Source organism: Neofelis nebulosa, chromosome 5 (assembly GCF_028018385.1).
Source record: "Neofelis nebulosa isolate mNeoNeb1 chromosome 5, mNeoNeb1.pri, whole genome shotgun sequence".
Classification (NCBI taxonomy): domain Eukaryota; kingdom Metazoa; phylum Chordata; class Mammalia; order Carnivora; family Felidae; genus Neofelis; species Neofelis nebulosa.
The window spans coordinates 104,083,190-104,104,342 of NC_080786.1; the positions used below are offsets into that span (position 1 = coordinate 104,083,190).

The 21,153-nt window shown below is 39.4% G+C and overlaps 1 protein-coding gene across 1 annotated transcript in view; it reads left to right on the top strand.

The window, feature by feature from the left end:
* Positions 1 to 21,153, top strand: part of MYH15 (myosin heavy chain 15) — a 146,815-nt gene that overhangs the window by 36,446 nt on the left and 89,216 nt on the right. The window contains exons 12-18 of the mRNA XM_058731500.1: positions 1,521 to 1,639; positions 6,587 to 6,736; positions 7,331 to 7,501; positions 14,680 to 14,856; positions 15,929 to 16,061; positions 19,072 to 19,139; positions 19,973 to 20,060. Of these exons, the coding sequence (XP_058587483.1) occupies positions 1,521 to 1,639; positions 6,587 to 6,736; positions 7,331 to 7,501; positions 14,680 to 14,856; positions 15,929 to 16,061; positions 19,072 to 19,139; positions 19,973 to 20,060 (906 nt within the window). The remainder of the gene's footprint in view (positions 1 to 1,520; positions 1,640 to 6,586; positions 6,737 to 7,330; positions 7,502 to 14,679; positions 14,857 to 15,928; positions 16,062 to 19,071; positions 19,140 to 19,972; positions 20,061 to 21,153) is intronic.

Here is a 21,153-nt window from a genome sequence, read left to right on the forward strand (position 1 = left end):
GAGACGGTAGGAAAAGAAAGGTTTTGTTTTGTTTTTAATTTTTTTTTAATGTTTATTTATTTTTGAGAGAGAGAGACAGAGCGCGAGTGGGGGGAGGGACAGAGAGAGATGGAGACACAGAATCTGAAGCAGCCTCCAGGCTCTGATCTGTCAGCACAGCACATGGGGGCTCAAACACATAAACAGTAAGATCATGACCTGAGCCAAAGTCGGATGCTTAACCCACTGAGCCACCCAGGCGGCCCAAAAAGAAATGTTTTTGATAAATTCAAGTATCCTGGCTTATGTTGATTATTGGTGGTTGTCTTGAATTATCAAATTACATGCCCAAGTCCCTGTTTCATTGAAAGAACCTACACATGCATATGTAGATGGGCAAAATAGGCAAATAATAAAGATGAGATTTTTCCTGTGTGTCAAGTATTTTGTTTTAGAAGAGGGCCAGGATAAAGAAATAGATTTCTTTTTACAACTGAGGTGTAATTCACATACCATAAAATTCACTCATTTAAAGTATACAGCTCAGTGAGTTTTATCATACTCACAAGATTGTGTAATTATTACCACTATCTAATTCCAGAGCATTCAATTACTTCAAAGAGCCCTATTCTACACCTGAAACTAATCTTACACTGTGTGTTAACTAACTGGAATTTAAATAAAAATGTGAGGGGAAAAAAACAGGAAAAGAATCCTGTACCCATTGGTACTTACTCCCTATTCCCTTCTCCCCCTAGCAACCACAGGGGCTACTTTCTGTTCTTTGGACTTGCCTGTTCTGGACGGTTCATATGATTGGAATCACACAATGCGTGGCCTTTTGTTTCTGGCTTCTTTCACTTAGCATAACGTTTTCAAGTTTGCCATATTGAAGCATGCTTCAATACTTCATTCCTTTTTTATAGCAGAAAAAGTTTCCATTGTATTTACATACAGAATTTTGTTTATTCATTGGTTGATGGACATTTAGGTTTTTTCCACTTTTGACCGTTATGAATAATATTGCTAGAAAGATTTGTGTGCAATTTTTGGTGTGAACATATGTCTTCACTTCTATTAGGTATATACCCACCAGTAGAATTTCTGGTTCCTAGATTAACTCTATTGAATTTGTCAGTAGCTCTCAAACTGTTTTCCATAGTGGCTCTACCATGTTACATTCCAACCAACAATGTATGAGGGTTCCAATCTCTCTACACCTTCACCAACTCTTGTTATTATCTGTCTTTTTGATTATAGCAAGGCTAGTGGGTGTGAGGTGGCATTTCATCGTGGTTTGATTTGCACTTCCAAGAAGTAAAGTCTTCTAAACGTTTCAGAGTCAAGCATTTTATTTCAAAACTATAGTCTGCCTTGCTATACAGGTCTGAACATACCTTCCTTTTGTCCTCTGGGGAGTTTGTTTGGCTATAATTGAATGAATTGAAATAGTGTTTTCTCTTCCCTCTCCCCCCCTTCCTTCCTCCCACCTTCTTCTCTCCCCCTTTCCATCCAACCCTTCCTTCCTTTCTTCTGACCAGATGCTGACAAAGCTGCTTTCCTCATGGGCATTAACTCCTCTGAGTTGGTGAAGGGCTTGATCCATCCTAGAATCAAAGTTGGTAATGAATATGTTACTAGAGATCAAACTGTAGAACAGGTAAGGTGACATTTCCAGAGCATTATGACTCTATGATCTTGTAATAATCGTATACATATTGTACTTGTTATTTTTCAGCTTCTGATATTGTCTGCACAAGAGCTTCTATAAAAAAGCAAGTAAGAGCTACTGTGATGAGTATTCGGGATGTTTTCACTTGTGATGCATACCACAGTAAATGGTCTTGTGTTAAGAATCTTTCCAGATTCTTAATATACTGTTTGACAGTTTTCCTGTAGGTAACAAGTCTCTTGGTAGAAGTAGGCAAGCCCTTTACTTGTGATCAACGTCTTTCTTGTCCAGCTCGAGAAGCTTTCAAAGCCATTAATTTCCAATATGAACAAAACTGGTAAATTGGCACCCCTCACCTATTTGGAATATTGACTCTTTAGAGTAACAGACACATTAGTTGAGAAAGGGTTTTAAAATATAGGCTGAAGTTAGTACTTGAAGGAAGGGTGTTGAGAGCAGAAATGAGAGATGGAAGGTCATGTAGGTTTTGTTGTGCATCCAGGAGAATCTTTTAATGATAGAATAACAAGTACTCTCAGGACTGCTGATCCGGAGGCTTTGTCAGAATGCAGCAAGTGTTCCCAGGGCTGCCGGGTAATGAGATCATCTAAGTATGCTAGTGCATTTTAAAATAAAAATTTACATCTATAACGCCTGTTAGTCAATATGCGATACCATGCTGCAGTAACACATATGCACTGAAATCTCAGTGACAGCAAAATAAACATTTATTTCTGACACCAAGTCCAGTACAGATTGGATGGCCTTCTTCCGCATTGTAGTTAGGCCACCTGGAACACCTGGCCTCCAGAGTTGCCACGCAGGGGGGAAAGATGGTTTGTGGAGAGAGTGCACCCACCTTAACTGCTTGGGGCAGTGATCACACTTTCACTAATCGTCCCTTGGTGAAAATGAGTCAAATTATCCCCTTCGCTACAGGTATGGTAGCTTCCTGGAAAGAGAGAATGGTATGATCACACATAGTATGGATAAAGCACTCGCAGGCATTGATTCCTTCTCTTCTGGCAACAATACTCGGAGGTAAATAGAGGAATACTTAGGTTTTCCCGGTTGGAGAATCTGAGGCTTAGGGAACATAAGTAACACTGCAAAGGACACACAGATCATATCCAGGTGACATTTAGACTGTCTTACTTTACACACATTTTGAATCTGAAAATGAGATAGACAAATGTACAAATTTGTGATAGAAGACAGTTAATCTGATGACAATAAACTCTATCTTTGGTATATTAAAGCATCTGGTGTGACTATGTTATCTAAAACCTTTCCGCAATTTCCTTGCTTAGTTTACTCTATAAATCAATAATTCTACCTCTATCATAATACTATACTGAAACAATTAGTCTCCATTTTTGTTCTCCCTCATCACTGGAGCTCCTTGAGGCCATGGACTGCGATGAATTCATTTTAGTACCCTTGGCATCTAGCACAGTGCTCGCCAAGCAGTAGGTGCTCTATACACATTAAGATAAACTAAATATTGAGCTGAACTTGAACCACGATCAGCAGGACAAGTAGTTGAACTCTTTGTCATAGTGAAGTTAAGGGTGTTTGGCAGTTTCTTGCTTTTTAACACATTTACCACAACATGCATGCATGATGTGCTATGATTATAGAACAGGAACTCGCTCTGTATAAAACTAATGAGCCCAGAGGAGCACTGAAATCAAACCTTCTGCTCTTTAATACCGTGTTCTCAGGAACTGAGTTACCACCAGCCTTCACTATAATAGAACCAGTGAAGCAAGCTAATGTATTATTATCCAACATTAAAAGAAAAAAAAAAAAACCACTCCTCATCTTCCATCCTCTCTGTTTCTCTTTCTCTTGCTCCTGGAGAGAGAGTAGGGAAAGCACCCTGTAAGGCTTTTCTTTTCTTAGGGATTTTACTGACTTTATAGAGACAATTGCCACTGCTAAGAATAGAGATGTATATGTTCTGTTGATGACGATGGCAAAAATTCTTGCAGTGTTAACACTTACAAAATTTGGTTCCAGCTCTGATGCTGACTAACTCTGGGACCTTGGTCAAATATCTTCACCTCTCTGAGCACCCAGAAAAGAGGCTGAATCCCTCTGTGTCTCAGGGGAGGGGTGACTGGCATCTGAATGGGATGGTCCTTCCCATTCAGACACATGGTAGGGGTTTTGCATTCCGGCTTCCAGGTGCTGAATGCCAGTAGTGCAGTCATGACGGCAGCTGAAAACTGCCCTCTCAAGTTTCAAATGCGTTCTTTCTTCAGGGGCAGGTACCATCCCAAATTGAGAGCCACCACACATGATTATTCAGAACTAAGGTCCTTTAGATCTAGTATTTTATGATTCCATGAGAGTTCTAACTATACCTCTTAGAAATAAGTTGTTTTAATTTTATATTTTAATTTATTAAACAATTTTTTTAACATTTATTTTTGAGAGAGAGAGAGAGACAGAGCACGAGTGGGGGGGTGGGGACAGAGAGGAAAAGATACAGAATCCAAAGCAGGCTCCAGGCTCTGAGCTGTCAGCACAGAGCCCCACATGGGTCTCGAACTCACAGATTGCGAGATCATGACCTGAGCTGAAGTCGGGCACTTAACCGAGTGAGCCACGCAGGTGCCCCAGTTGTTTTAATTTTTAAGAGTTTAATAATGATTTAAAAATCACAATAATCAGTAACTACTATGTGCTGAGTGCTTTGTATGGATATCCCATTCAATTGAACAGCAAGCCTGCAAAATTGATCTTATTTATATTTCCCTTTTTATAGTCAAAGATGATGAACCTTACAAAAATTAACTCTTCAAGGTAATGTAGCTAGTAAATCCTGGAGTGAAGATGAGGAAGTAATAAGAGTGGAAAGGAAACAGGAGAGTGGGAACCAACATTTATTGGATAGCAAATGCCAAATGTTGTGTTACATACATTTACATCCTCCGTCTCATTGAGTCTCTCCCAACAACTCTGGCAGATGCATATTTTAATATTAATAAGTTAATGTTAAATTAATAAATTAATAAAAATCATATTTTAATATTTAAAAAGGCAGGCATCAAAGTGGCCACAAATGTGGCTATTTGACTCCATTTCTTTTTGGTAGTTTTTGTTCTATCCTGTGATACTGCTCCTCAGTGATCAAAGTCTTCTGCGAGGTTATTTGAAAAAGAGTGAAGGAATGAGTTCATGTAGTCCCTGAAAAGTGGAAGTGTAGGTCCTGCTGTGTAATTCCTCTTTATTGGATAGAAAAGGATGAAAATGATTAATTATTGAGCAGTATCTTGGCTTATTGGTTTCATTGAGCAGACGCCATATTGTCTTAATTCCTCCCTTGACTACATCTTCAGGCTTTCTTCCTGTTTCTTCACTACTCTCCACCCCTGGCCAGTTTCTCTCCCACTCCCATTTCCAAACATTTAGGGAATTAAAAAGGGGTGAGCAAGTTCGTCATGTTCTTTTTAAAGTTTCAATGCGACTGCTGTAGACAGACAGTGATTTCCTCAGTGCTCCAGAGGATAAAACCCTTCTTGGTGCTTTATCTGTGCGGGTGTGCTCTTGACGCCAATAATAAAAAACAGTGATGCCATCCGGCTTATGGATCACTGTGGAAATGACTCAAGATAACTGATCAGAGAGTGGGTGGCTCATAACTAAATCACCACCAGACACCAACAGGCTCCTGCTGCGTGCTCTCTCCTGGGCAGCTGAAGGATGGATGGGCTAGGCCTATTTTAAATGTTAAGTGCTCAGAGCCCATTCTGCTTCCAGGCTTGGAGACCGTCCGGCTGAAATTCACTCCTACCTGGGGTCTATCAGAAACCTGTTACTGGGGCGACTGGGTGGCTCAGTCGGTTGAGTGTCCGACTTCGGCTCTGGTCACGATCTCGCGGTCCGCGGGTTCGAGCCCCGCGTCGGGCTCTGGGATGATGGCTCGGAGCCTGGAGCCTGCTTCCGATTCTGTGTTTCCCTCTCTCTCTGCCCCTCCCCCGTTCATGCTGTGTCTCTCTCTGTCTGAAAAATAAATAAACGTTAAAAAAAAATTAAAAAAAAAAGAAACCTGTTACTATCGCAGCACTTTTGCATCATGGAAGTAGGATCTGCATTTACACACCATCAGTCGGCACTGAGGTTGGAGCTCTCCCCAACAGGTTACGTTAGAGCCTTTGCCACACACCTCCAGGGAGGGGAAATGCAGCCTGAGTTTTCCAGTAGGAGAACCTGAGTCAGATTGATGCGCTAAATCGCCATTCTCCCTACAGGGAGTTGAAAGCAACCCTGGGAACTGATAGAATAAAGAATGTGGAAGCTGAGGCTAGAAAGAACCTTCAAGAACATTATTCAGGGGAAGATACTGTAGTCCAGAGAGAGTAGGTCACTTGCCAAAGGCTACAGAATTTCTTAACAGCAGCAGCAGGTAAGGGCTAGGCATTCCAGACTCCTAACCTACTCTACCAGTGTTTTCCAAACTTTATGGTGCACAGGGGTCAGTGGAGGATTGTGTTAGAGTGCCAGTTCAGATTCATAGGTCTGAGACCAGATGCAGAGTTGCTGAGAGCTGGCATCTTTAACATGCTTCCGGGTGGTGCTGATGCTGCAGGTCTTAGGACCACACTTCAAATAGCAAGGCTTTCAAATGCATTACCACTCTACCCCCTGGGGAGTTGGTCCTTTGCTAATAGAAACATTTCTCTCACAGGAATGCCTGGTAAAGAGGCACTAGGCTGGCTTGCCTCTGTTTCCTCCCCCTTGCTTCCTTCTCCCTTTCTTCTCATTGTATTAAATTTCTCCTCCTGTATCATCTCAGCGGCACGCTAGAACCACAGAAAGTCAATAAATAGATCCCAATTTTGCTAGAAGGTGGCAGCTGATAGAAAATGCCCAGGATTAAAATGGACACTGCTGGCAGATGTGGAGTGCTTTCAATGTGCTTTCCAGGTGATCTATGCTGTTGGTGCTCTGTCCAAGTCAATATATGAAAGGATGTTTAAGTGGCTGGTGGCACGGATCAACAGGGTGCTGGATGCCAGGCTGTCAAGGCAATTCTTCATTGGCATTCTTGACATCACTGGTTTTGAAATCCTTGATGTAAGTATATCTGGTTAAAATGAAGCCAATGCGTATTTATGAGGAGGTGAGAAAATGTGAATTGAACATCAGAAAATGGAGTCAAAGCATGATGAGTTTCATTCTCTGAAAACTTGAGAGCCACTCTGGTTGGAGAAGAGCTATTTTTAATATTAATAAATAACAATAGTTATAATTAGTAGTATTAAAAATTCAGCCTTAAAGGTAACTAGAAATAAAAGAACCTTTTACAATTTAAAATTTTGATATTGTGTGTCATCTTATTGTCATAATGTCTAGTTTGCAGGTGTATTTCAAGGAGGTAAGGATTTAATTGAGGATTTGTTACTTACTGGGTCTATTTGCCATCATCTGATTGCGGTTATGATATTCTCTGTACATTTTTCCAAGTGGACCTCAATTTTATTTTATTTTTTTATTGAGGTATATTAGACAATTAAAAAACATATGTTTAAGGCATACAACGTGGTGATGTGGCACACATGTGCATTGTGAAATAAAGTCAAGTTAATTAACATAGCCATCACCTGGGATAGTTACCATTTGTTCAATTTTTCTTTTATCTCTTCTTCTCACCTAATCACATCTTCGAAGTATAACAGCCTGGAGCAACTTTGCATTAATTTTACCAATGAAAAATTACAACAGCTCTTTAATCAGCACATGTTTGTTCTGGAGCAAGAGGAATACAGGAAAGAAGGCATTGGCTGGGTGTCCTTCGACTTCGGTCTGGATTTACAAGCCTGCATAGATCTCGTTGAGAAGGTAATGCATGCTTTTCTCCTCGTTCATTTTCATTTAAGGGGAATGGTCCCTGTTTGCCGTATCGATCCATATCAGGACTCGGGCTCTGTCAGAGGATGGGAAGAAGGGCAGGAGAGCTCTGTGCAGTTTCTCTTAATGGGCTTTGTGTGCAGCACCCGTGGCAACCTAACTCAACCCTCGTGTCAGTTGCCCTCCTCCATCATCTCCCGCGCAGATTGTCGGGATGCATTTGCTGCTTATGCATGGCCTCCACTGTTAATGCGTGAGCAAACTTGTCGAGATTAAAAATGGTCATGCTCTTGACTGGAAAAACACAGAGCTGAAAATATGAGCACTGTAGGGCCTGGATGATTAATATAAGGTGAATGAGTAAACCCAAAGCAGCTTAACGAAATTTGGCAAATTAGCATGCAAACAAACAACTGTCATAAATCCTCAAGGCCACTACCTTGCAGGATGTAGTTTGTTCATTTAATTGGACAAGTACCAGTTAGTTTAAGTAATTTATGACAATACTTCATGGCTTATTAGTAAATTAGCTGCAGTGTATGGTTTCTGAATTCAGTGATGTTCCCATACTCTGAAATCTTTCCATGTGCTCTGGGAAAGATTAACTGAGTTTGCCTGGGGAGTTAAGTATAAAGTTTTCGGTGGCTTTGTCCGTGGCAGCATGCGTGGCAGCATGTCTTGCTATGACCGTGGATTGCAGTGAGTTCTGGAGCCAGGTCTGGGAAGGCCAAGGCCTACTGCTTTCAGTGTTCTGCACACTTTCTTTAGCTAAGCTGTTGGCATCTGTTTCTCATGACCCTGTCAGGAAGGAGATAGGGTGACTGACCTCTCACTGTCTTTGTGGGCCTCAGGTTTTATCGACCAGTGTCCCATCAACCTTATTTATTAGGCTTTAGATGAAACTACATCTTCCTTGAAAATAACCATTATTCCTAACAGGAATGGATGTCACATTGATTTTGTTTATTTTATAACCAGTGAACTTCATCAGGGGAGGACAGGTTGATTAAAAAAATAATAACAATGATAATGACCCGACCTCTGAGCTGATCAAAATAATAATAATAATAATAATAATGGCCCACCCATGATGTAGTAAATGTTTGCTGGCGCTATTAAAGCTGTTTTCTGATTTCACTTCTGATGAGAAATGAAACTAAAGAACGGGACCTCCTCAGAGGGACAGATTCAGCTTTTGGCAATTGTCACCTGTAATATCTACTTACTCTGATTATGGCGAGATAACCACTTTCAGGCAGGAATGCGGGACATAGACATTATTCAGATCTGGTTAGGTCTGTGAACATTACTGATTTTTTAGTTGATATGAAGCTCATTGTCTCATTTATTCCGGTCTCAGTTATTCTAAATAACACGCTAGCAACATGGATGTAATTTCCTGTTGCATTTTCTACTGATACAATAAGATGAGAAAAAAAAAAAAAAACAACCCTGACCAGATGATAGAAGGAAAAGATAAGTCTTTGGCTTCCTATGAATGATTTCAAAGGTATTCAGGTCAGGCAAATGAGGAATACGAAAATCTTTCTTGAAATTATTCTGTTTTGAAAAGACCCATTGAGCTGGTTCAGGCTACGTGAAGAAAATTTGTTGTAAATATTAATGTTGTACCAAACTTACTTCTTGAAATAGAATAAATCGTGAGAAGTTTTCAAAATTCAAGAGAACTGAGATAAATCAATATGTAAAAAATATCTTATAGCATGCATCTGTGTGTGCATAAAAGGAAGGGGGATTTTCAGACTTAAAAGTTTCAAATTTTTGTGTTTGCCAAAAACTTTGTCAAACTAAAAAGAATGTATTTCAACACCATCTTTAATTGTTAACTTGGTCACCAAGCATACAGTGACCTCCTTCTGTGTGTGTGTGTGTGTGTGTGTGTGTGCGCAGTGAATAAATATATGCAGTGAACAAATCTGTTATAGGATTAGCTCACATTTCTTTCATTACCTGAAATATTCTAGTGTGTTTAGAACTAAAACATCAATAATTTACATATTAAAGTATTAACATATATGACTACATATTATTTATGGTTTTGCATAGGTATTGGTAAACAGATTCTTTCTATTATTTTTAAGACAAATACATCCAAAAGTATACGTTTAAAATCTTCTTGCCCCTAGATTGTAGTCACCTTGAGAGACTACACCCATTTTCCAATAATTCATCCCTTTTGCAAAAAGTTCCTCATAGGATTGGGATTTGAATAAGGTTTTAGAATATTACCAGCTGTGAGAGAAAATTAGTTGCAGTACTGATCATTGTACCTGTTTGTAAGTCCAAGCTGTATTACCTAGCTTGGTCATGTTTGTTTTTGCTTTTCTTGTTTTTTTTTTTCTTTTTTTAATCTTATTTGTTTCACTGGGCCTGAATAAATTTTTGTTGTTTCTCTACAGTGATTACAGTGATACAGTTCCTAAAATATTTTAAATCCTGGTTGCATCTTGGCAATATGTGTTGTTGCCTCCCAAGTGGGATTCTTTGGGTATGCTAAGTCTGATTTTATTATTATAGAACGAATCACATTAATATCTAGCTATCTCTTGTACACCCATGAGTATTTCCTTGAAACACGTAATTCTAAGCTCTCTGTTACAACTCTTTCTGCCTGGCTACTGCCCACAGCAAAGCAGTCCAGATCCCAGAGCTCAAATCTGGATGTTTTAGTGCTCACCTGTCAGTCAATTATGTAACAGAAATTTGCTGGGGACCTACATTTAGTCACCTTGGAACCTACTATACTAAGGGTTGTGAGAAATGCAAACCAGAGGCATCATCCTGTCACTGAAGGAACTTAGGGTATCATCATTGGAAAGGCATCTTCCTAAGACTAAAACTTTTACTTCTTTGTTTTAATTAAACAAGTACATTTATTTAAGAACTACTTATTTTGATCACTTCCTTGTTGCCTTGCTGGTGAGGGAGGGATTCCTGCCCTGGGTTATAGAGATGGCTGAACATAGGACACCTGACCCTGGACAGGTGAGTTTGACAATAGCTTACTGGTCACATACACTCAGCCTGAAGAGGGAGGACACTGCATGCCAGGCAGGGTTACACAGTGGTTGCATTATTGACAGAGTGAATAAGAGGGACTGTGGGAGGCAGGCTTTATAGTAATAATAGGGTGCGGTGACTATCATTTCTCAAGGGAGGATGCGATTGGCTTGTTTGAATAATTCCAAGGGCTGGCAGGGATCTGAAACCCACCAGTCAAGGATAAGTAGGCACTGTGTCTAGTCCCATGATTAGGACAGTAGTTTGGCTAGCGGACCTCACTCACAGAGCAAAATGGAGAGGGGAACTTGCGATTAGGTCATCTGAGGCCCTCCCAGGCACACATATCAGGGCACACATAATGTTGGTCCTTAATTTCAGGCCCAATACCACACTACTGTAGAGAAGACTTTGAAGTAAGTGCTGTGGAAAACTTAAGCACTTGTTATAAGTAGCACTTGCCCTTAGGAAGTGTGCAGTCAAGCAGGAGATTTGTAAGTCTGATCAGTGTGAAAATATGTCTCAGTATAAATGCAGGAAAGGCACAAAGGCCCACAGAACTCCGAAGCACAGGAGTCCCCTCTGCCTGTGGGAATCTTGGAAGGCCAGGTAGGAAAGGGTATAAAATCTCAGCTGAATCTTAAGAAATGATTGTAATTTGGGGCACCTGGGTGGCTCAGTCTGTTGAGCATGACTTCAGCTCAGGTCATGATCTCACGGTTCGTGGGTTCGAGCCCCACATTGGGCTTTGTGCTGACAGCTCAGAGCCTGGAGCCTGCTTCAGATTCTGTGTCTCCCTTTCTCTCTGCTCCTCCCCTGCTCATACTGTGTCTCTCTCCCTCTCTCAAAAATAAATAAACATTAAAAAAATTTTTTTAATAAAAAAAAGAAATGATTATGATTTTAGCAGGTGAAGAGAGGAGGACAGTGAGCAGGTAAGGGACTAGCAAGACCAAAGGTAGAGAGGTAACTAAACAAAGGCCACATTCTGAAATTTTCAGTAGTCTAGTAGAGCACAGAACACACAGAAGGAAGTAGCTGGAAGAAAAAAAAGGAGGGTCAGCTTGTGAAGAGACTTGAAATAATTTATACCTTATTTTTTGGCAGCGGGGAGCCAGAGAGGGCTTCTGCGCTGGGAACAGAGCAGTCAGAGCTGCTCACGTTTGTTCTGTGGGTTTGTGTTTGATGTCTGGAATCGGAAGAAAGGCTAAGGTTAAGGCAGTTGGGGACAGCAGCACAGGTGAGAAGTAAAAAGGTCCTGAATCAGGACAACAGAAATGCAAATAGCAAGTAAGTGACAGACATAAAAGGAAGGAAGACCGGATTGATAATATTTGAAGAGGGAGAGGTGAGAACACTAATGTTCGGAGTCAGGGCAACTGACCCAAACCATTTAGTGTGCAATATAGGACATGTGATGCCACAGGGCAGCACATAATTACTTTTTTTCCCTGACCTATTTGGAAATTAATTTACCGGAGGGCCTCATATTTATTAGAAGTTTTACACCTCTTGAGCACTGGAAAAATGGAGAAGACCCTGACGAAACAGTGTTTTTCCCCCTCAGTGGTTAGGCTGTTATATTTTGAGCTATGACATGTACTTGCTTAACATAAAGCTTCCATTCATCCGAAAATGGAAGTTGGCTTTATTAGATTCCTGGCAGAATGGCAGTCCTCATGGACAGAAGGTGACTGTTTGAGATGGGGACTGTCCCCCCTTGTGAGGCATTGCCACAACCCTGCTGTTAACAGACACCATTGCAGGAGATGCTTAAATTTTTAAATGATTCAGTCCAGTTTTCACTGAGGGTTGACCACATGCATGGTAGGAAAATCTGTGTGCAAGATAGAATCCATGCCTCCAAAAGCTCACACCAGTGAATTGACTATTTAGTTTATCAGATTCTCCCTCCCCCTCCTCCTCCACCTCCTCTATGTTACGTACTTTGCCAAGAACCCACAAGGTCAGTGGTGCCAGGAGCAAAATGGGTGTCAGTTTCTATTAGACTAGTTTGCTGTCACTTAGAACACTTCACATAATTACTCACTGCATCATTCCCCACCTAGATGTTTGGGAGGAACGAAGATGTCCCAGAACTCTTCAGTACAAGAACTAGTAGTGAAATTGTTAATTACGTTTCCTGTAAAGTGCAGGTTTCAAGTCTATGAAAACACACACAAGATGTAGAAAACCATAGTCTGTATATTACAACGGTAGACTCAGGTGGATCAAAAATACGATCTTTAAATATCTGATGATCCACTACCTAGAAGCATGTGTATGGCTCAGGGAGAGCAATTTAGAACAAATTCTAAACTACAAACAAATTTCCTTTTAATATGTCACCCATCCAGAGCCTTGTCTCGGAGTTGGTGTGTTCTCTCTCCATGCTTAAATGCTTAAAAAGCATTTAAGCATAAGCTAACCAGCTGTTTAGAAAGAAATTATGAAGGGAATTCAAGGAACTTTTAGGTGGGTTAGACCAGACTTTTAATGTCTTCCCAAACCTGAGCGTCTATGCTTCTTAGGTACAAAGTATCGGTAGGAAATCATGCAATCTATGCCTGTTGGGCCCAGGGGTCATGTTCTGTCTCAGCATTCTTATGACATCTTCTGCATACCTTTGTTTTGTCTGCTTTCTTGTACTCACATACATATATTTTGTCTTCTTGGTGAGATGCTCTGGAGCCACAACCCACGTATAACCCAAAACGTCTGGTACAGTGATTTATTCATAGAAGGCACTGCAAAAATATTTGTGGAGTAGACTAACGAATATACAAATACACTAATAGATATGCAAATATGAGAATCCTTGATTTTCCTTCCACAACCTGCTTTTCTCTATATGTATGTACCTTATTTTGGTTCATGGCAGCATCCATTGTCCATTTTCTCAAGCCAAAAACCTGGTCATCTTTCTCTTTCTATCAAACGCCACGTTCTATCCACCAGCAGCAGACCTTGCTCTACTTTTGAGCTATGTCATATTTCAATGACTTCTGACCACCTCTAACACTATCGCTAATCTGGACAGGGGTCAGTAAACTGTGGCCTTGTGGGCCAAATCTAGCCTGTGGCCTGTTTTTGTAAATAAAGTTTTAATAAAACATCATCACACCCATTTTATTTACATGTTGCCACTTGCCGCTTTCAGGGCTAAAATTGCTGAGTGGACGGCAGAAGTGTAATGGGGACCAGGTGGCCCACAAAGTCTAACATACTTAATACCTGGCCTTTTAAAGAAAAAGTTTGCTGACGGGGTCATCAGGTTTTGTACCACATACTCTTTTTTTGTTGTTTTTGTTTTTTGCAACCCTTTAAAAACGTAGAAACTCTTATTAGCTCACTGGGTCTCCAATACAGGCCATGAGCAGGATTTGGGCAACAGGCTCTACTTTGCCAATGCTGTTCTAAACAAATGATCTTTTTAAAGCAAACATCAAATCACGTGACTCTCTGTTAAAAATCTACAAAGACCTCCCATTACACTTAAAATCCAAATGTCTTAGTGTGGCCTGGACAGCCCTTGGGATCCAATACCGCTTACCTCTCTGGCTTTATCTCATATCATATGCTCCATCTCACTACCTTAGTTCTGTCCACTCTTGCCTCTGGCAGGACCTCAAACTTGCCAAGTGTGCTCCTGCCTCAGGGCCTTTGCCCTCATCATTTGTCTGCCAAGAATACTTATACACAGATCTTAGGATTTGCTTTTCTCATTTAGGTCTGAGGGTTTTACTTGACTATCCCACTAAAATAGCTCCCAGTCAGTCCCCTAGTCATTGTTGATTTCTTTACTTTGCATGATTTCTTCAGAACACTAATGGGAAACTAAATTATTTATTCTTTGTTTACTTGACTAGTATCTTTCTACTCCATTAGAATATAATCACTCTGAGGACAGGCACTTTGTGTATGTGGCTAATGGCTACATTGCCAGCTCCTACTGGTACCCAGCACTTGGTAGGTATTTAATAAATATTTGTTGAATGGATGGTTGACTAGTTATGTATAGTGAATATTCTTTCCCTTTGTCAAGTGATTAGGTTCCTGGAATAAGAATTTACCTGAGTTCCCACCCCCTTTGAAGATACTGTTTCCTGGTGTTTTCTACATCTGCTGTTCATATGTATCTCCAACAGCCAATGGGCATCTTTTCCATCCTTGAAGAGGAATGTATGTTTCCTCAGGCTACAGATGTGACTTTCAAGACCAAACTTTTTGACAACCATTTTGGGAAGTCGGTTCATTTTCAGAAGCCCAAGCCTGATAATAAGAGATATGAAGCTCACTTTGAACTTGTCCATTATGCAGGAGTGGTAAGTTACTTCTAGACCCTCAGCCCTGAATTTTCCTGACTCAGGCTCAAATGCATTCAGTCAAAATCCCTAGATAATATATAAGTAAAATTTAGATTAAATGAAGAGATGAACAACAACAACAACAAAATCTCCATTCCAGAAAAAAAGTTGGTGTAGCCTTTTAGCATTTAGGAAATGAAATACCCATACTATAATAGTATTCCATGTGCACAAAGGTTAGAAATCTCAAAATAGACCCTGTCATCCCAGCTCAAAGTAAGACAGCTTCAGAAAGTCATGGAGATCATCAAAGTCATGGGTTTTTTCATATTTGTCCTTCCTTTTAACTTAACATTGTGTGAATGAGTGATTTCAACTGATCTTTTTATTGAAGTTTTTTAATTTTTTTATTCTCTCATAGAGACATATTCACTGTAAAGTAATGGCCTCCAAACTATGGCCAACAAAGGTTTCCAATGACTCTCGCTGCCTCTCCTCATTTCCCTACTGGTGTGTGTTGCCCCTTTTTTTCTGCTTTTCTGCTTATGGTCAGTGATTCCGGATGGAACAGAAAGATAATTGATGAAGGATAAAATAATACTTCAGCCTGAAAGTGACCTGCCAAGTGTACATAAATGTGCTTGTAATTGTCTTCTTTCAAATCCTTGAATATTAATTATAATGATATTTACAGTAAAATATCATTATAATTGCTAATTTTTTTGAATGTTCAGTGTGTGTCAGAGACAATTGGATTTTTTTCATCTATTCTTGCCTAGGAAGGAGAGCTGATGTGAATTGTTTCTACTGGAAATACAATTTAATTCTTTCTCCCTCTCCTTCCCTAGCTGTCTCTCTCCCTTCCCTCCCCTTCTCTTCCTTTCTTTCTACAATGTAAATGGTAAAGCCTAAGAATCTCTTCGGGTTGCACAATGGAACTCCTGGAGTATTATTCAGTACTGTTACCTCAAACTAATTTAAAGTTAAAGGACCCATACAATTTATTATTTTTTTTAAAGGAATGCACAGGTTGCTATGTTAATTTATGCACTCTCTTCTTTTGTTACCTGAACTGCATGCCTTTCCAAAGGTGCCTTATAACATTAGTGGCTGGCTTGAAAAGAACAAAGACCTTCTTAATGAAACAGTAGTGGCTGTATTTCAGAAGTCATCAAATAGACTGCTGGCAAACCTTTTTGAAAATCACATGAGTACTGACAGTGGTGAGTTGAACAATCTTCCCTAATTTTTTAGCTTTAGAATGGAACCCATGGCTGCCTCAGCACTTATAAAAATCCTTGCTTCTTTCCTGTGATATCTGTGTCTGCTCCCTGTGGTCTGAGTCATCCCCTCTTATTAGCCTTTCTGTCCTCAGGCTGGTGGTTCTTCAGGGAAATGGTGCTTTAAGATGGATGTATTTCAAGGAAGCTGCTCTACTCTGCTTTTATCTTCTACTCAACCCAGCTGCAAAGAGGGAGCAGCAAACCGTATTTTGATAAATGATTTTGGGGAAATAACAAGCCTCTTTAATCTATATTCCCCAAATATCTTGGATTTCTCCTTCACAGTGCTTTTATATTATAGTAATTTGGGATTATTATAAGCTTCATGAGGGCAGGGATTAGGTCTGATTTATTTAATTGTAGCCTCAAGCGTGTAGCAAATGCCTGTTTAGCAGACACTCCATAAATATTTATTGGCCAACAAATAACTAATCTTGTTTAGTACTTTGTAATTTACAAAGCACTTTTATATATATTATCTTACTCAGTCCATGCCATGACACTTTCAGATACAGACAGAGGAAAATGTCTTCTTACCTTATAGAAACAAGTACAGAAGAGTCAAGGAGAATCCCCAATTTCACAAATCTACTGTTAAAAGATAAACTAAAGCATGTTAAAGTTTTTGAGCATTTATTTGAACACAAATTAATTCAAATGGGGTTGTGTCAAACCCTCAGTGTTTAAGACTTTTCCACCAGCAGGAGCTCAGGGAGATACTTTATGGAGAAAACATAGAAACAAAGTAAGGAAGTTATTGACTGGTTGTAGTTTAAAGCCTAGTTGACTGTGATTGGTTGTCCTTAGCAGTTTGATTTTAGGGCATGTACAAGCTTAGATTATGTCTTGCTAATATAGGCCACTACAGAGTCTGAGCCACATCAGTGTAATGGCCCCTTGTTTAGTTAACTTAACACTAGTAAATTCAAAGCCAAGGTAGGAAGCAGAACTTCTGCTTCCTGGCCTGGTGCCTATACCACTCTCACTGTCTTCCAGAAACAAAACAGAGAGATGTACAGGCTACATGTATTTAGGACCTAATTCAGACTTTTGCACAATGATACAAAGGATTTGAAATACTGAGCCCACATTGCTAACATCAGCCACACAACTGGATTAATGCTAGCTACAGAGGGAAGCTCTCCATGATTCATAGCAAAAGTCACAGATTGGAAGGCCCCGAGCAGAGCCTTGCCTTCACATGGTTTGTTTGGTCCACATGGGTTAAAAAAAAAAAATCAGAAGTTGCCATGTACACAGTTGGGTTTCCTTTTGTCTTCAAAAAGTGGAAAACATGGGAAAAGAGAAAAACTGGCCAGCCTAGATTCAGATACCCTTGTGGCAATGGGTGAGGTGTATCAGCTCTTCTTTAAGGGATGTGTGCTCTCATTCCCTAACCTTCTCACTGCCCTGCTGTCTCACACCCAGCTTCAAGTTAATTCCTGGCCCCATCAGGCTGATTTGGGACTCCTGATTGACACAGTCAAGAAATGGAGAGAGAATTTGGCACTTCCTGGCTTCATCAGCACATGATGACATAATTCAGGAGCAAGCCTGAAATCCTGTTGGCCTGCCTTGAGAAGAGGTTGAGAAATGAAAGCTATTGTATTTGGACCCTGATAATCTTCAGGCAGCACATTTGCCTGATTCTAATGGTTTCTAAAGTGCCCCTGAGCAGTCAGTTAGTGACTCCTAAGCTTACAGCTCCCAAATGGGTCATTCTCTGAACATAAGAGATCAGGCAGCGGTTCAGGCAGAGAATCAGAGAGGAAGTCATCTTCTAACTCTTCAGAGCGTGTGCTGTGTCCTTTGGAAGTAGAAAAGAAGAACTATCTAGAATGTCTTTTTTGGGGTGATTTTTCAAGAACCTCCTGAAAATACTTGCCTGCATGTTTCTTATTCATCCAAACATTAAATTACCCATAATAACCATCCTTTCTTCTGGGGACTCCACGTACTTTAAACCAAAGTTGTAATTTAAAAAAAATATATTAATAATGGAAGGTAGTAGTATTCTCTTTTCATAGATGGAGAAACTAATGTACAAAGAAGTCAAGTGATTCATTTGGAGGGCCTGGGACGTGTCAGTAGGACATTAGTGATTAGGTTTTAGGACATCTGCTCCAGCACAGGTACTACTCAGGCACAGGGAAGATTTTGTTTTTCGTGTTGGCAGCTGGCCCATTTTTTCCAGATTGCCTAGGGATTTTGTGCTTGTTGTTGCTGTACATCTTTGTGAGTTAGCACTACACAAATGTTTGTAAAACAATTTGGCTTAGCATAGATTCTTTTGCTACAAGAAAATGGAAATAGATGGTTTTTTATAAACTATAAAAGTGATGCATGGTGTTGCCAAAAACACAGACTATATGGAAAAATAAAAAGAGAAATGTAAAAGTTATCTATAATTTCATCTAGAATGGTAGCAATTGCTAACATTTTGGCCTACACTCCTCCCAATATTTTTTATGTATATAGTCACTAATAATACAACTACACTGAAAACCATGTATAGATACCGAGGATCATAACACGCAAACTGTAACCTACTTTTTCTCTTAAAATAACTCCTAGAAATCCTTCTATGCCAGTAATATGGATCCACATCATCATTTTAAAAGGTCACAGTGTTTCATTGTATACGCACACACACACTCTCTCGTAATTTAATCAGTCAATCCATTGATAGACATTTGTTGATAATTTAATTTTCTGCTTTGTTTTTTTGCTGTAACTAAACAATGCTGCAGCAAGTTTCTTCACACAGTTGCCTATTTCCTTAAGGAAGAGCACTAGAAATAGACATTTGTGTTGAGACAAATATTTCTAAAGCTTTTGATAGATGTTGCCATATTGCTTCTAGAACTTGACGAATTTATACTTTCATCAACAGGGTATGGTAATGTGACAAGAAAAGAGCTTTTTAAATGCTTTCTTCTTCTTTTTTTAGCTCTACAGTTTGGGGAGAAGAAACGCAAGAAAGGAGTTTCATTCCAAATGGTTGCATCTCTGCATAAAGTAATTTTTAATTACATCTATTCATATATTAACTACTTCACAACCCGCATATATTATTATTTATTTGAAATTTCACATCTTCAAATGAGGGCAAAGCATTTGAAGTTAGCCGAGTTGGAAAAGTTGAAGTCTATCTTGATATAAATGGTTTTGCCATGGACACTGTTGGTGCCCCACCTAGGTCCCCTTTATCAGCCCTGCACCCATCTTCCAGCTGATAAGAATGTCAGCTCATAACAACTTACAGGTGCCAGGATTGCCACTGTCAAATGAGAAGCTAACCTATGTCCTTACTCACCCCTGTAGACTCTGGCCCCTTTCTTGCCTCAAGGTAGGGACTGAGTGTGGTACAATTGGTGCATTTACGCTCAGAGCTCATTCAGGGATCACTTTCAACTTTGAATCCATATCATTGCTTTTTTCTTCCCCTATCCTACCCTAGTTCTCAAATAAACCCTTCAAACCAGAATCCCCAACTCAGATTCTACTTCCAGAGAATCTGACCTAAGAAGAATTTGCATACCGAAAACTTGAAAAACAGTTTATGTGTTCAAGTCATTTTATTGCCCAGTCATAAATTATTGCTATCAAATTCAAAACAGGTAGATCTGATTCACAACAGAACTGTATCTGTCAGATAAATATTGGCTTGTCATAGGAAAGAAATAATGTATGGTTTGGTAAGCAGGGAAAATGTTGGATTCATTATTTTATTGTTGATATGCATCTTGGCTTTACGATTAAGTTGATGCACTTGGAGACAATTGTGAGGTAGATTGGTGTTTTTAGTGATTTGCAAAGTGATTTTGTGTTTGTTATGGTCTCTATTTAAGGAAAACCTAAATAAATTGATGACTAAGCTGAAATCAACAGCGCCTCATTTTGTGAGATGCATAAATCCCAATGTGAACAAAATGCCAGGTAAGAACTAGACTTCTTTGTAATCCGTACTGGGGAATACATTTGATTCAAGCTATGTTGAATGTCTTTTTTTAAAAAAATTACTGTTCCCTTTTATATAAGAGTAGATTTCTGATAGAAAAATGAAAGTAAGTTAAAAGCGAGGTCTTTTATCTTTTAATCTTAAGCAATCTTCCTTAAGATTGCTTTTGAATTGAGATTCAAGTGGACATACAGAAGGATTTCACGAATCCGACCAACTGGGTAACATTAGAATGCTTGATATTAGCGTTGAAATTCCTCCTTGAATTTCACACTAAAACCTGGATGAGCTTCTATGCCATTGCCTATGAGGGCAAAGTATAATAAAAGGAATTAGATAATCACTGGAGGAATTAAGGTAGATATTTAGGCATAAAGGAGATTATTTGATCTGAATTATCTAAATTGACCATAAAGACAGTTCCTAAGTCCATTTCTAATTGTTAAGAACTCCCTCCAGTCTTCCTCGCCAATACTAATATCTTCATTCTCCCTACAGCACCCATCTCTTTAGCTATGTCTTCTGAGGCATGGGCAGTTTTTTTTTTTAATGTTTCTTCCCCCACCCCAGTTTTATTGAGATATAATTGACATATAGCACTACAGTATAAATTTAAGGTGTACAGCACAATGATTTGGCTTACATATATTGTGAAATGTTTACCAAGTTTAGTTAACATTCGTCACCTCATATAGATATTTTTTTTCCTTGTGATAAAAATTCTTAGAATTGATTCTGTTAACTTTACTCTTTTGACGCTTAACTTTTCAAATATACCATATAACAGTGTTAATTGTATTCATCATGTTGTATGTTACATCCCTAGTACTTATATATCTTATGACTGGAAGTTAGTGCCTTATGACCACCTTTGTCCAATTTCCCCTTCCTCACCCACCCCCTGTTTCTGGCAACCACAAATCTAATCTCTTTTCCTATGAGTTTGGGTTTGTTTGCTTTTAGATTTCACATATAAGTGAGATCACACAGTATTTATATTTCTTTGCCTGACTTATTTCACTTAGTATAATGCCTTCAGTGTCCTTCCATGTTGTTGCATATGGCAGGACT